The sequence below is a fragment of the Oncorhynchus gorbuscha genome, linkage group LG12, assembly GCF_021184085.1.
Source record: "Oncorhynchus gorbuscha isolate QuinsamMale2020 ecotype Even-year linkage group LG12, OgorEven_v1.0, whole genome shotgun sequence".
Taxonomy (NCBI): domain Eukaryota; kingdom Metazoa; phylum Chordata; class Actinopteri; order Salmoniformes; family Salmonidae; genus Oncorhynchus; species Oncorhynchus gorbuscha.
This window is the reverse complement of record NC_060184.1, coordinates 81,451,464-81,464,829: the sequence shown is the minus strand read 5'-3', so window position 1 is coordinate 81,464,829 and position 13,366 is coordinate 81,451,464. Positions and strand designations below refer to the sequence as shown.

General features: G+C 47.3%; 1 protein-coding gene, 3 non-coding genes and 2 pseudogenes across 5 annotated transcripts; all 6 read left to right on the top strand.

Annotated features, from left to right (window-relative positions):
- Positions 1 to 6,598: 6,598 nt before the first annotated feature.
- On the top strand, positions 6,599 to 11,321 carry LOC123991443 (60S ribosomal protein L7-like). 2 transcript variants are annotated; one of them, XR_006830798.1, is made up of 7 exons: positions 6,599 to 6,658; positions 7,091 to 7,190; positions 7,634 to 7,800; positions 8,359 to 8,496; positions 9,216 to 9,325; positions 9,820 to 10,078; positions 10,184 to 11,321. XR_006830798.1 is itself a non-coding variant. In XM_046293058.1 (7 exons), the coding sequence occupies exons 1-6, from the start codon at positions 6,645 to 6,647 to the stop codon at positions 10,026 to 10,028; spliced, it is 738 nt and encodes a 245-aa protein (XP_046149014.1). In that variant the 5' UTR covers positions 6,599 to 6,644; the 3' UTR covers positions 10,029 to 10,038; positions 11,263 to 11,321. The 2 variants fall into 2 exon arrangements, 1 of the variants encoding a protein (XP_046149014.1); XM_046293058.1 differs by having other exon boundaries at positions 9,820 to 10,038; positions 11,263 to 11,321.
- On the top strand, positions 7,357 to 7,450 carry LOC123992124. The gene has a single exon (XR_006831213.1). It is a non-coding gene; the product is annotated as a small nucleolar SNORD12/SNORD106 (small nucleolar RNA).
- Positions 8,176 to 8,271, top strand: LOC123992122 (annotated as a pseudogene).
- On the top strand, positions 8,842 to 8,935 carry LOC123992126. Its single transcript, XR_006831215.1, has one exon. It is a non-coding gene; the product is annotated as a small nucleolar SNORD12/SNORD106 (small nucleolar RNA).
- LOC123992125 lies at positions 9,591 to 9,684 on the top strand. Its single transcript, XR_006831214.1, has one exon. It is a non-coding gene; the product is annotated as a small nucleolar SNORD12/SNORD106 (small nucleolar RNA).
- On the top strand, positions 10,592 to 10,686 carry LOC123992127 (annotated as a pseudogene).
- Positions 11,322 to 13,366: the final 2,045 nt, after the last annotated feature.

Genomic DNA, 13,366 nt, shown 5'->3' with positions numbered 1-13,366 from the left:
TAGTGGTTAGAGTGTAGAGGTGGCAGGTAGCCTAGTGGTTAGAGTGTAGAGGTGGCAGGTAGCCTAGTGGTTAGAGTGTAGAGGTGGCAGGTAGCCTAGTGGTTAGAGTGTAGAGGTGGCAGGTAGCCTAGTGGTTAGAGTGTAGAGCTGACAGGTAGCCTAGTGGTTAGAGGTGGCAGGGTAGCCTAGTGGTTAGAGTGTAGAGGTGGCAGGGTAGCCTAGTGGTTAGAGTGTAGAGGTGGCAGGGTAGCCTAGTGGTTAGAGTGTAGAGGTGGCAGGTAGCCTAGTGGTTCGAGTGTAGAGGTGGCAGGTAGCCTAGTGGTTAGAGTGTAGAGGAGGCAGGTAGCCTAGTGGTTAGAGTGTAGAGGTGGCAGGTAGCCTATTGGTTAGAGTGTAGAGGAGGCAGGTAGCCTAGTGGTTAGAGGAGGCAGGTAGCCTAGTGGTTAGAGTGTAGAGGAGGCAGGTAGCCTAGTGGTTAGAGGTGGCAGGGTAGCCTAGTGGTTAGAGTGTAGAGGAGGCAGGGTAGCCTAGTGGTTAGAGTGTAGAGGTGGCAGATAGCCTAGTGGTTAGAGTGTAGAGGTGGCAGGTAGCCTAGTGGTTAGAGTGTAGAGGTGGCAGGTAGCCTACTGGTTAGAGTGTAAAGGTGGCAAGTAGCCTAGTGGTTAGAGTGTAGAGGTGGCAGGTAGCCTAGTGGTTAGAGTGTAGAGGTGGTAGGGTAGCCAAGTGGTTAGAGTGTAGAGGTGGCAGATAGCCTAGTGGTTAGAGTGTAGAGGTGGCAGGGTAGCCTAGTGGTTAGAGTGTAGAGGTGGTAGGGTAGCCTAGTGGTTAGAGTGTAGAGGTGGCAGGGTAGCCTAGTGGTTAGAGTGTAGAGGTGGCAGGTAGCCTAGTGGTTAGAGTGTAGAGGAGGCAGGTAGCCTAGTGGTTAGAGTGTAGAGGTGGCAGGTAGCCTAGTGGTTAGAGTGTAGAGGAGGCAGGTAGCCTAGTGGTTAGAGGAGGCAGGTAGCCTAGTGGTTAGAGGAGGCAGGTAGCCTAGTGGGTAGAGGAGGCAGGTAGTCTAGTGGTTAGAGTGTAGAGCTGACAGGTAGCCTAGTGGTTAGAGGTGGCAGGGTAGCCTAGTGGTTAGAGTGTAGAGGTGGCAGGGTAGCTTAGTGGTTAGAGTGTAGAGGTGGCAGGGTAGCCTAGTGGTTAGAGTGTAGAGGTGGCAGGGTAGCCTAGTGGTTAGAGTGTAGAGGGGGCAGGTAGCCTATTGGTTAGAGAGTAGAGGCGGCAGGTAGCCTAGTGGTTAGAGTGTAGAGGTGGCAGGTAGCCTAGTGGTTAGAGTGTAGAGGTGACAGGTAGGCTAGTGGTTAGAGTGTAGAGGTGCCAGGTAGCCTAGTGGTTAGAGTGTAGAGGGGGCAGGGTAGCCTAGTGGTTAGAGTGTAGAGGATGCAGGTAGCTTAGTGGTTAGAGTGTAGAGGTGGTAGGGTAGCCTAGTGGTTAGAGTGTAGAGGTGGCAGGTAGCCTAGTGGTTAGAGTGTGGAGGAGACAGGTAGCCTAGTGGTTAGAGTGTAGAGGTGGCAGGTAGCCTAGTGGTTAGAGTATAGAGGTGGCAGGTAGCCTAGTGGTTAGAGGAGGCAGGTAGTCTAGTGGTTAGAGTATAGAGGTAGCAGGTAGCCTAGTGGTTAGAGTGTAGAGGTGGCAGGTAGCCTAGTGGTTAGAGGAGGCAGGTAGTCTAGTGGTTAGAGTATAGAGGTGGCAGGTAGCCTCGTGGTTAGAGTGTAGAGGTGGCAGGTAGCCTAGTGGTTAGAGTGTAGAGGTGGCAGGTAGCCTAATGGTTAGAGTATAGAGGTGGCAGGTAGCCTAGTGGTTAGAGTGTAGAGGTGGCAGGTAGCCTAGTGTTTAGAGTATAGAGGTGGCAGGTAGCCTAGTGGTTAGAGTGTAGAGCTGGCAGGTAGCCTAGTGGTTAGAGTGTAGAGGTGGCAGGTAGCCTAGTGGTTAGAGTGTAGAGGTGGCAGGTAGTCTAGTGGTTAGAGGAGGCAGGTAGCCTAGTGGTTAGAGGAGGGAGGCAGGTAGCCTAGTGGGTAGAGGAGGCAGGTAGTCTAGTAATTAGAGGAGGGAGGTAGCCTAGTGGTTAGAGGAGGCAGGTAGCCTTGTGGTTAGAGGAGGCAGGTAGCCTTGTGGTTAGAGGAGGCAGGTAGCCTAGTGGTTAGAGGAGGCAGGTAGCCTAGTGGTTAGAGGAGGCAGGTAGTCTAGTAGTTAGAGGAGGCAGGTAGCCTAGTGGTTAGAGAAGGGAGGCTGGTAGCCTAGTGGTTAGAGGAGGCAGGTAGTCTAGTGGTTAGAGGAGGCAGGTAGCCTAGTGGTTAGAGGAGGGAGGCAGGTAGTCTAGTGGTTAGAGGAGGCAGGTAGCCTAGTGGTTAGAGGAGGCAGGTAGCCTAGTGGTTAGAGGAGGCAGGTAGTCTAGTGGTTAGAGTATAGAGGTGGCAGGTAGCCTAGTGGTTAGAGTGTAGAGGTGGCAGATAGCCTAGTGGTTAGAGTGTAGAGGAGGCAGGGTAGCCTAGTGGTTAGAGTGTAGAGGTGGCAGGTAGCCTAGTGGTTAGAGTGTAGAGGTGGCAGGTAGCCTAGTGGTTAGAGTGTAGAGGTGGTAGGTAGCCTAGTGGTTAGAGGAGGCAGGTAGTCTAGTGGTTAGAGTATAGAGGTGGCAGGTAGCCTCGTGGTTAGAGTGTAGAGGTGGCAGGTAGCCTAGTGGTTAGAGTGTAGAGGTGGCAGGTAGCCTAATGGTTAGAGTATAGAGGTGGCAGGTAGCCTAGTGGTTAGAGTGTAGAGGTGGCAGGTAGCCTAGTGTTTAGAGTATAGAGGTGGCAGGTAGCCTAGTGGTTAGAGTGTAGAGCTGGCAGGTAGCCTAGTGGTTAGAGTGTAGAGGTGGCAGGTAGCCTAGTGGTTAGAGTGTAGAGGTGGCAGGTAGTCTAGTGGTTAGAGGAGGCAGGTAGCCTAGTGGTTAGAGGAGGGAGGCAGGTAGCCTAGTGGGTAGAGGAGGCAGGTAGTCTAGTAATTAGAGGAGGGAGGTAGCCTAGTGGTTAGAGGAGGCAGGTAGCCTTGTGGTTAGAGGAGGCAGGTAGCCTTGTGGTTAGAGGAGGCAGGTAGCCTAGTGGTTAGAGGAGGCAGGTAGCCTAGTGGTTAGAGGAGGCAGGTAGTCTAGTAGTTAGAGGAGGCAGGTAGCCTAGTGGTTAGAGAAGGGAGGCTGGTAGCCTAGTGGTTAGAGGAGGCAGGTAGCCTAGTGGTTAGAGGAGGGAGGCAGGTAGTCTAGTGGTTAGAGGAGGCAGGTAGCCTAGTGGGTAGAGGAGGCAGGTAGTCTAGTAATTAGAGGAGGGAGGTAGCCTAGTGGTTAGAGGAGGCAGGTAGCCTTGTGGTTAGAGGAGGCAGGTAGCCTTGTGGTTAGAGGAGGCAGGTAGCCTAGTGGTTAGAGGAGGCAGGTAGCCTAGTGGTTAGAGGAGGCAGGTAGTCTAGTAGTTAGAGGAGGCAGGTAGCCTAGTGGTTAGAGAAGGGAGGCTGGTAGCCTAGTGGTTAGAGGAGGCAGGTAGCCTAGTGGTTAGAGGAGGGAGGCAGGTAGTCTAGTGGTTAGAGGAGGCAGGTAGCCTAGTGGTTAGAGGAGGCAGGTAGCCTAGTGGTTAGAGGAGGCAGGTAGTCTAGTGGTTAGAGTATAGAGGTGGCAGGTAGCCTAGTGGTTAGAGTGTAGAGGTGGCAGATAGCCTAGTGGTTAGAGTGTAGAGGAGGCAAGGTAGCCTAGTGGTTAGAGTGTAGAGGTGGCAGGTAGCCTAGTGGTTAGAGTGTAGAGGTGGCAGGTAGCCTAGTGGTTAGAGTGTAGAGGTGGTAGGTAGCCTAGAGGTTAGAGGGTAGAGGAGGCAGGTAGCCTAGTGGTTAGAGTGTAGAGGTGGCAGGTGGCCTAGTGGTTAGAGTATAGAGGTGGCATGTAGCCTAGTGGTTAGAGTGTAGAGGTGGCAGGTAGTCTAGTGGTTAGAGGAGGCAGGTAGCCTAGTGGTTAGAGTGTAGAGGTGGCAGGTAGCCTCGTGGTTAGAGTGTAGAGGTGGCAGGTAGCCTAGTGGTTAGAGTGTAGAGGTGGCAGGTGGGCTAGTGGTTAGAGTATAGAGGTGGCAGGTAGCCTAGTGGTTAGAGTGTAGAGGTGGCAGGTAGCCTAGTGTTTAGAGTATAGAGGTAGCAGGTAGCCTAGTGGTTAGAGTGTAGAGCTGGCAGGTAGTCTAGTGGTTAGAGTGTAGAGGTGGCAGGTGGCCTAGTGGTTAGAGTGTAGAGGTGGCAGGTAGCCTAGTGGTTAGAGTGTAGAGGTGGCAGGTAGTCTAGTGGTTAGAGGAGGCAGGTAGCCTAGTGGTTAGAGTGTAGAGGTGGCAGGTAGCCTAGTGGTTAGAGTTGGCAGCTAGCCTAGTGGTTAGAGTGTAGAGCTGACAGGTAGCCTAGTGGTTAGAGTGTAGATGTGGTAGGGTACCCTAGTGGTTATAGTGTAGAGGTGGCAGGGTAGCCTAGTGGTTAGAGTGTAGAGGTGGCAGGGTACCCTAAATCAAATCAAATCAAATTTATTTATATAGCCCTTCGTACATCAGCTGATATCTCAAAGTGCTGTACAGAAACCCAGCCTAAAACCCCAAACAGCAAACAATGCAGGTGTAAAAGCACGGTGGCTTGGAAAAACTCCCTAGAAAGGCCAAAACCTAGGAAGAAACCTAGAGAGGAACCGGGCTATGTGGGGTGGCCAGTCCTCTTCTGGCTGTGCCGGGTAGAGATTATAACAGAACATGACCAAGATGTTCAAATGTTCATAAATGACCAGCATGGTCTACCCTAGTGGTTAGAGTGTAGAGGTGGCAGGGTAGCCTAGTGGTTAGAGTGTAGAGGATGCAGGTAGCCTAGTGGTTAGAGTGTAGAGGTGGTAGGGTAGCCTAGTGGTTAGAGTGTAGAGGTGGCAGGTAGCCTAGTGGTTAGAGTGTGGAGGAGACAGGTAGCCTAGTGGTTAGAGTGTAGAGGAGGCAGGTAGCCTAGTGGTTAGAGTGTAGAGGTGGCAGGTAGCCTAGTGGTTAGAGTATAGAGGTGGCAGGTAGCCTAGTGGTTAGAGGAGGCAGGTAGTCTAGTGGTTAGAGTATAGAGGTAGCAGGTAGCCTAGTGGTTAGAGTGTAGAGGTGGCAGGTAGCCTAGTGGTTAGAGGAGGCAGGTAGTCTAGTGGTTAGAGTATAGAGGTGGCAGGTAGCCTCGTGGTTAGAGTGTAGAGGTGGCAGGTAGCCTAGTGGTTAGAGTGTAGAGGTGGCAGGTAGCCTAATGGTTAGAGTATAGAGGTGGCAGGTAGCCTAGTGGTTAGAGTGTAGAGGTGGCAGGTAGCCTAGTGGTTAGAGTGTAGAGCTGGCAGGTAGCCTAGTGGTTAGAGTGTAGAGGTGGCAGGTAGCCTAGTGGTTAGAGTGTAGAGGTGGCAGGTAGTCTAGTGGTTAGAGGAGGCAGGTAGCCTAGTGGTTAGAGGAGGGAGGCAGGTAGCCTAGTGGGTAGAGGAGGCAGGTAGTCTAGTAATTAGAGGAGGGAGGTAGCCTAGTGGTTAGAGGAGGCAGGTAGCCTTGTGGTTAGAGGAGGCAGGTAGCCTAGTGGTTAGAGGAGGCAGGTAGCCTAGTGGTTAGAGGAGGCAGGTAGTCTAGTAGTTAGAGGAGGCAGGTAGCCTAGTGGTTAGAGAAGGGAGGCTGGTAGCCTAGTGGTTAGAGGAGGCAGGTAGTCTAGTGGTTAGAGGAGGCAGGTAGCCTAGTGATTAGAGGAGGGAGGCAGGTAGTCTAGTGGTTAGAGGAGGCAGGTAGCCTAGTGGTTAGAGGAGGCAGGTAGCCTAGTGGTTAGAGGAGACAGGTAGCCTAGTGGTTAGAGGAGACAGGTAGCCTAGTGGTTAGAGGAGGCAGGTAGCCTAGTGGTTAGAGGAGGCAGGTAGCCTAGTGGTTAGAGGAGGCAGGTGGCCTAGTGGTTAGAGGAGGCAGGTAGCCTAGTGGTTAGAGGAGGTAGGTCGTCTAGTGGTTAGAGCGTTTGGCCAGTAAATGAAAGGTTGCTAGATCGAATCCCGAGGGGACAAGGTAAAAATCTGTAGTTCTTTCCCTGAACAGGCAGTTAACCCACTGTTCCTAGGTCTTCATTGTAAATAAGATTTTTTTCTTAACTGACTTGCCTAGTTAAATAAAACATTGTAAAGATGTAAAAGTGGTACCTGTACAAGAGCTGATGAAGATTGTACTGTTTTTGTTAATAACATCAACAAAATGCCAGTTTGATTTAAAAGCTATGAAACTAAAGTGAAGTCACCCAAAATCCTATAAAACCATGTACACATCAGTTATAATTACATTCAATAACTATATATTTCTGGTAAATTTATATTAATGAGAATTTTTTTTTTTAATTGTAAAATAAAACAATATTTATATAAATAAAAATTTAATTTAAAAAACATGAAATATACTGGAAGATGTGCTAAAATATATGTCTAACTAATCCTTCTATCTGTGATATAGTGGATACAGTCTTCTTTATCAAAGGCAGGAGCTAATTCTGGTCAGGCAGTTGAATAGACAACGACCGGTGTCCTTCAACCTTTAACTCACACATGCGCACCAGAGACATTCTCTTTCTCGGTGGACACAATGGCGGACGCAGAGTGAGTGATTTGTGCTCTGCCACAATCTAAGTCCATCTGCCGATTTAACAAATATCACAAGTTATTTGACATAAAATTGTGTACCTACTGTTTAACAAACATGTTGTTCGTATCAGTAGTGTTGAGAATGTCGTTTTCTGTTCTACGATATTTGTGTTTATTTGGATGATGGGCAGATAAAACACGTCCGGTTTGCGAATGCATCTGCACGTTTCACGATAACGTTATTATTATGCTCTTTAGTGTTACGGATATATTGTCGATGGGTGTAGCGAAGGTTTCCTGACTAGACCGGTTCACGGTTCGGCTAGTTTGCGGTGATGTTGCTAGTAGTCTTGACATGATGAGTTTTCTCTTTTTTTTTATTTAGTTGAATTCAAATCTATTACACTGCCATGTGGCTGTATTAAAAAGGTTCCTCTGAATCCGCAGGAAGAAGGTTCCGGCGGTACCGGAGAGCCTCTTAAAAAGGCGGAAGGCCTTCGCCACTATGAAGGCCATGCGTATCAAGAAGATGCTTGCCGACAAAAAAGTAAGTTTATTTTTTATTTTAGTTAGTTAGTGAGTTACCTAGCAGGTTTCCACGTTGACGCTGTTATAGAATATGTAGTTGATGTACTGGCATTGGCCCACTGCTGGTTGTTGGGGGAAATAGCCTTTCACTGGTTCTTAAGGATGTAAATTCAAACTTCTATTACAATGTGGTTAATGATGCTCAACTTTTTTCCCCATCTTATCGACTCTGGTGAAACCAGTCTGAAAAAAATAAGCCAATTTGTCTGAAACCACATTGAAAGAAACTACTGGCGATGTCCTAAATAAGCCCCCCCCCCCGGGTTGTAATTTTTAGCTACCCACTATCAGATTAAACATTTGCTTCAAGCATAAAACAACTTGTGAAGGTAACTCAACGTTTACCCCCCCACCACCACAGCGTTAGTGCTATGATTCATACTTGATGTTCTGTATCGACAGACTCGCAAGGTGACCAGGCACCTGATCTACAAGAGGGCTGAGAAGTACCACAAGGAGTACAGGGAGATGTACCGCCGTGAGATCCGTATGGGGAGGACGGCCCGCAAGGTCGGGAACTTCTACGTCCCAGCGGAGCCCAAGCTGGCCTTCGTCATCAGGATCAGGGGGTAAGGTTATTTTTGGGGGAGGGGTGAAAGTGTGAGCTAAATGACGTTGTCAGAATGGCCTCTTGTCTCAGTGGCTTGTTCACCATTTTCACTCAGGTGCTGGGTAAAATGATGCACGTAATGTCGCTCTGGATAAGAGCGTCTGCTAAATGACTTAAATGTAAATGTAAATCTACAGTCACATGTCTTTGTAATGTCTACACCTCTCAAACTTAACTCTGGGCCTCTAAGCCAGTTCCACTGGGGTTTTTCTAAGTCAGGATCATGATTTTAGATCTAGTACACAAGGATATGCAATTAATTAATTATGAGGTAGAACAGAAAACCAGACAGGATCAAGATCTCGTAGGGTAATAGGTACCTCGTGTTTTACGCAATGTGGTTAATGATGCTCAACTTTTTTCCCCATCTTATCGACTCTGGTGAAACCAGTCTGAAAATAAATAAGCCAATTTTGTCTGAAACCACATTGAGTGTAAACTACAGCGGACTGGAAAATGGATTATTGACACGGTTCTGAAAACACAAGTGTAACTACCTTTTCCTGCCCCCCCCCAGTATCAACGGTGTCAGCCCCAAGGTGCGCAAGGTCCTCCAGCTCATGCGTCTGCGTCAGATCTTCAACGGAGTCTTCGTCAAACTGAACAAGGCTTCCATCAACATGCTGAGGATCGCCGAGCCCTACATCGCTTGGGGGTAAGACTGACATCACTACCACGGTGTATTCACTAGGAAGTTGGGGGTAAGGCTGCCGTGACCATCTGCTTGAATGTGGACACTCAGTTCCAGGTAACCAGTCCAGTGCCACTCATTTTAACCCCCCCTTAATCAGGGACAGATTTGGACCTGGGACACATAGTAGGTGCGTTTTGATTCCGGTAGAACAGAACCAGCAACACTCTGGACCTCTGGGCTTGGAATTGAATCCCCCGTCCATGTTGTGTGTGTGTTCTGTTGCATATATATCGATTTATTTGCCAGTGATTAAGGTAAGGTTGGTACAATTTGAAAACTGCTGTCATTTTCCCAGAGGTTTTACACAATGTGGTTAATGATGCTCAACTTTTTTCCCCGTCTTATCGACTCTGGTGAAACCAGTCTGAAAAAAATAAGCCAATTTGTCTGAAACCACAATGAGATATTACTAATGGCACTCTCTAACTGCAGTGAACCAGTCTTCTGTGGCTCGGTATAAATGACCCATTGAATGTTTTTTTGTTTGGGTGCAGGAATGTTTCACTGGTTTGACGAGGCTTCACCATGTGGTGACAAATACATGTCATTAGTTTAACGATTTTCAGTTGTTGTCCCAAAGCTACCCGAAAAAAAAATATTGAATGAAGTTGAGTAAAATGGTAACCATGAGCTAGGTGTTGAGTACATAACTGATCGTGTTTGTTGGTTGTGTCTCCCAGGTACCCCAACCTGAAGTCTGTGCGCGAGCTGATCTACAAGCGTGGCCATGGCAGGATGACCAAGCAGCGCATCGCCCTCACGGACAACGCCCTGATCGAGAAGGCCCTGGGTATACTTTTTTTCCCCGCTCCTTCTGTACGGCTGTGTTTTTTTTCCACAGGCAGTCCAATTCTGATCTTTTGCCCAATTATTGGCGAAGAGCTCATCTGGTTGGTTAAAAGGTCAATCGGTGGACAAAGATCTGAATTGGGCTGCCGGTCCTGTGTGGGACTGGATGGATAAAGGTGTAGATAGATCTATCTCTGAGAAGCGAACACCAGTTTTAAATGCTAAGCTAGGATGTCTCTTTACTCCCATCATATAAACTTATACACAATGTGGTTAATGATGCTCAACTTTTTTCCCCGTCTTATCGACTCTGGTGAAACCAATCTGAAAAAAATAAGCCAATTTGTCTGAAACCACAATGAAAAACCAACTGCATTTGCATAATGTTTAATTTAATGGACCTAGATATCCCATTAGAGGGGTAGTCTACAGACTGTTGTCGTTAGAGGGGTAATTTGCGTCGTTCTCATTTCTCTCTCTCCCTCCCTCCCTCAGGTAAATACGGCATCATCTGCGTGGAGGACCTGATCCACGAGATCTACACGGTCGGGAAGAACTTCAAGCCTGCCAACAACTTCCTGTGGCCCTTCAAACTGTCCACACCCCGAGGGGGCATGAACAAGAAGACGACTCACTTTGTGGAGGGAGGAGACGCTGGAAACAGGGAGGACCAGATCAACAGACTCGTCAGGAGGATGAACTAGAGAAGCAATGGTGAGACATTTGTTCCAGTTCCAGGGGGCTCTCAACTCCCACCTCTGTTCCTGGGGAGCTCTGTGTGTTCCTGGGGACCCCACCTCTGTGTGTTCCTGGGGAGCTACCCACCTCTGTGTTCCTGGGAAGCTACCCACCTCTGTGTGTTCCTGGGGAGCTACCCACCTCTGTGTGTTCCTGGGGAGCTACCCACCTCTGTGTGTTCCTGGGGAGCTACCCACCTCTGTGTGTTCCTGGGGAGCTACCCACCTCTGTGTGTTCTAGCCTGATTTCGGCTTATCAACCAGTTAATTGTTAAAATGATCTAGTGTTGGGACGCAACACTGATGTCAGTAAACGCAGGTCCTGAAGATGAGTAGGCGAGACTATTTCCACCTTACGTTTTATGGAATCGGCAAGATCTCGATTGGCTGAATTGGGTGTCTCAGTGTCGCTCCAGCATCAGGACAGTCTCAGGGGACAGTTTCTCAGCTCGGTCCAATTCACCCCCCCAAAAAAAAAACCTTTTGAAAGTCATTATTTTCTACTTACGTGTCCAGTTTCTAGTTTACGAAATGTGGTTAATGATGCTCAACTTTTTTCCCCATCTTATCGACTCTGGTGAAACCAGTCTGAAAAAAATAAGCCTATTTTGTCTGAAACCACAAAGTGAACTACTGGCACTCCAAATCTGAAGTGAAAACCTGGTAATTCTGGACCCGGTTGTAAATTAATATAAATAAATAATATTAATAATTCTGCCGAGATCCCATTTCCTATTTCGATGGGGAACTATTATGAATTCTCTGATTTAAATGGTTCAGTGTTGAAATAGTTTTAAAAAACAATTTTAAAAATCCATGTTATTTTTCAACTGCACATTATTTATTGTAGAGCAGTTTGTCCTGTTTATTTCCCAGCATCCCAGGCGGTGTCTTCTATGGGCTCCCTATTGGGCCCTCTCTAAGGTGCCCTTTGGGATGTTACCTTGGTTTCAGTCCCGCTAAAAGCAGCTGGTTTAAACTGTTACCAAAGATGAATCAACATCCTAAAAGTGAAACTGGGATTATAATTATTTTTGTTATTGCGTGGCATCAAGGAAACCCTTGATGAGATTTCTGAAATCTTTTAGTATTTTTGTGTAAATCTGACTACACAAACTATTGGAAATGTTTATTTGCTGTAAATAAAATAAAAAACCTTTTTTGTTTTCTGTTATTCATGTTGTGAATTTCTTTCTTTCAGGTTTTTCCACGGGATTCTGAGCTCTGTACAATAAATAAAAAAAACTCAAAAGAAACGGATTTGTCGAACTCTGGTCTGAAATCATTATTTTGTGGTTGTGATGCTGCTGCCATCTAGTGTAGAATGTTGGAGCATCCAACTGTAAAAAATAATAAACTTGAATCCACTGTGCTCTATGATTTTATCAATATTAATTCTGCAATTATATTATATACATTTGTAGATGGACCTGGAATTCAAGTAAATTTTGATGCTGTACAATCAAACCACATTTCAAATGTATTTTACATTTTTGGGTCACTTGAGTTTAATTTTAAGACTGACCACAAATATTATTGCAACATGTAAAGTAATGTGTTGGGTTTCATGAGCCAAAATGTTAAAAATTCCAGACATTTTTTACAAAAACTAATTAAACCTACTCAAATGTAGTGCACGCACCTGTTTACATTCCTGTAAGTGAGCATTTCTCCTTTGTCAATATAATCCATCCACAAGAATCTGATTAAACATGATCCTTACATAGGTGCACCTTGTGCTGGGGGGTCACTTTAAAATGGGTGGTTTTGTCCCACTAGAAGAGAGAGCCACACGTGAAAAGTGATCCGAAACTAAGGCTTGAATGCAAAGATGTTTATTGAAACATGGTGCCCAATGTATATAACTGAAAGGTAAAAATAAAACGTGGCCTCTGCTCATCAGCAGTGTCATGAAACCAGTGGGGATGACTGCTGTTGTGCTATTTTGTGGTGTTTCACATTGTAACTTATTCTTTACATGTTGATGCTGTGGACTGATAAAAAGCTTCTGGACATCAGAACAGCGATTACTCTTAACTGGACAAAGGAATTTTGTTTTTCTTTAAGGAGTCGGACGGGATAATGTAATGTTGCCCCCAGACCAGGCCCAAGTCCCCATCATTCACATGAAGGAAATAAAGGGGGTGGAGATCAGGGTGCCTTGTGAGAGAGTCTGGTGGATAACCTGTCTCTACCATCTGTTCTATTAGCCAATGTGCAATCACTGTTCTACCAAAGGGAAAACTAATAACTCTTTTTTTCTTATTAACAAATATCAACAAAGAGGAATAGGCACGTGTAAACAAGCATACACACTGCCCTAACCCATCTGGACAAGAGGAATACCTATGTGAGAATGCTGTTCATCGACTACAGCTTGGCATCTAACACCATAGTGCCCTCCAAGCTCGTCATCAAGCTCGAGACCCTGGGTCTCAACCCCGCCCTGTGCAACTGGGTACTGGACTTCCTGACGGCCGCCCCCAGGTGGTGAGGGTAGGCAACAACCTCTCCACCCCGCTGATCCTCAACACTGGGGCCCCACAAGGGTGCGTTCTGAGCCCTCTCCTGTACTCTGTTCACCCACGACTGCGTGGCCACGCACGCCTCCAATTCAATCATCAAGTTTGCGGACGACACAACAGTGGTAGGCTTGATTACCAACAACGACGAGACGGCCTACAGGGAGGAGGTGAAGGCCCTCGGAGTGTGGTGTCAGGAAAATAACCTCACACTCAACGTCAACAAAACTAAGGAGATTATTGGGGACTTCAGGAAACAGCAGAGGGAACACCCCCCATCCACATCGATGGAACAGTAGTGGAGAGGGTAGTAAGTTTTAAGTTCCTCGGCATACACATCACAGACAAACTGAATTGGTCCACTCACACAGACAGCGTCGTGAAGAAGGCGCAGCAGCGCCTCTTCAACCTCAGGAGGCTGAAGACATTTGGCTTGTCACCAAAAGCACTCACAAACTTCTACAGATGCACAATCGAGAGCATCCTGGCGGGCTGTATCACCGCCTGGTACGGAAACTGCTCCGCCCTCAACCATAAGACTCTCCAGAGGGTAGTGAGGTCTGCACAACGCATCACCGGGGGCAAACTACCTGCCCTCCAGGACACCTACACCACCCGATGTCACAGGAAGGCCATAAAGATCATCAAGGACAACAACCACCTGAGCCACTGCCTGTTCACCCCGCTATCATCCAGATGGCGAGGTCAGTACAGGTGCATCAAAGCTGAGACCGAGAGACTGAAAAACAGGAATACCCTACATTATTCATCTCATATGTATAT

Coding starts and splice junctions, on each gene's coding strand:
- LOC123991443 (XM_046293058.1), top strand. Junction 7,191..7,633: donor AGATGCTTGCCGACAAAAAA/GTAAGTTTATTT, acceptor CTGTATCGACAG/ACTCGCAAGGTGACCAGGCA. Junction 7,801..8,358: donor TTCGTCATCAGGATCAGGGG/GTAAGGTTATTT, acceptor GCCCCCCCCCAG/TATCAACGGTGTCAGCCCCA.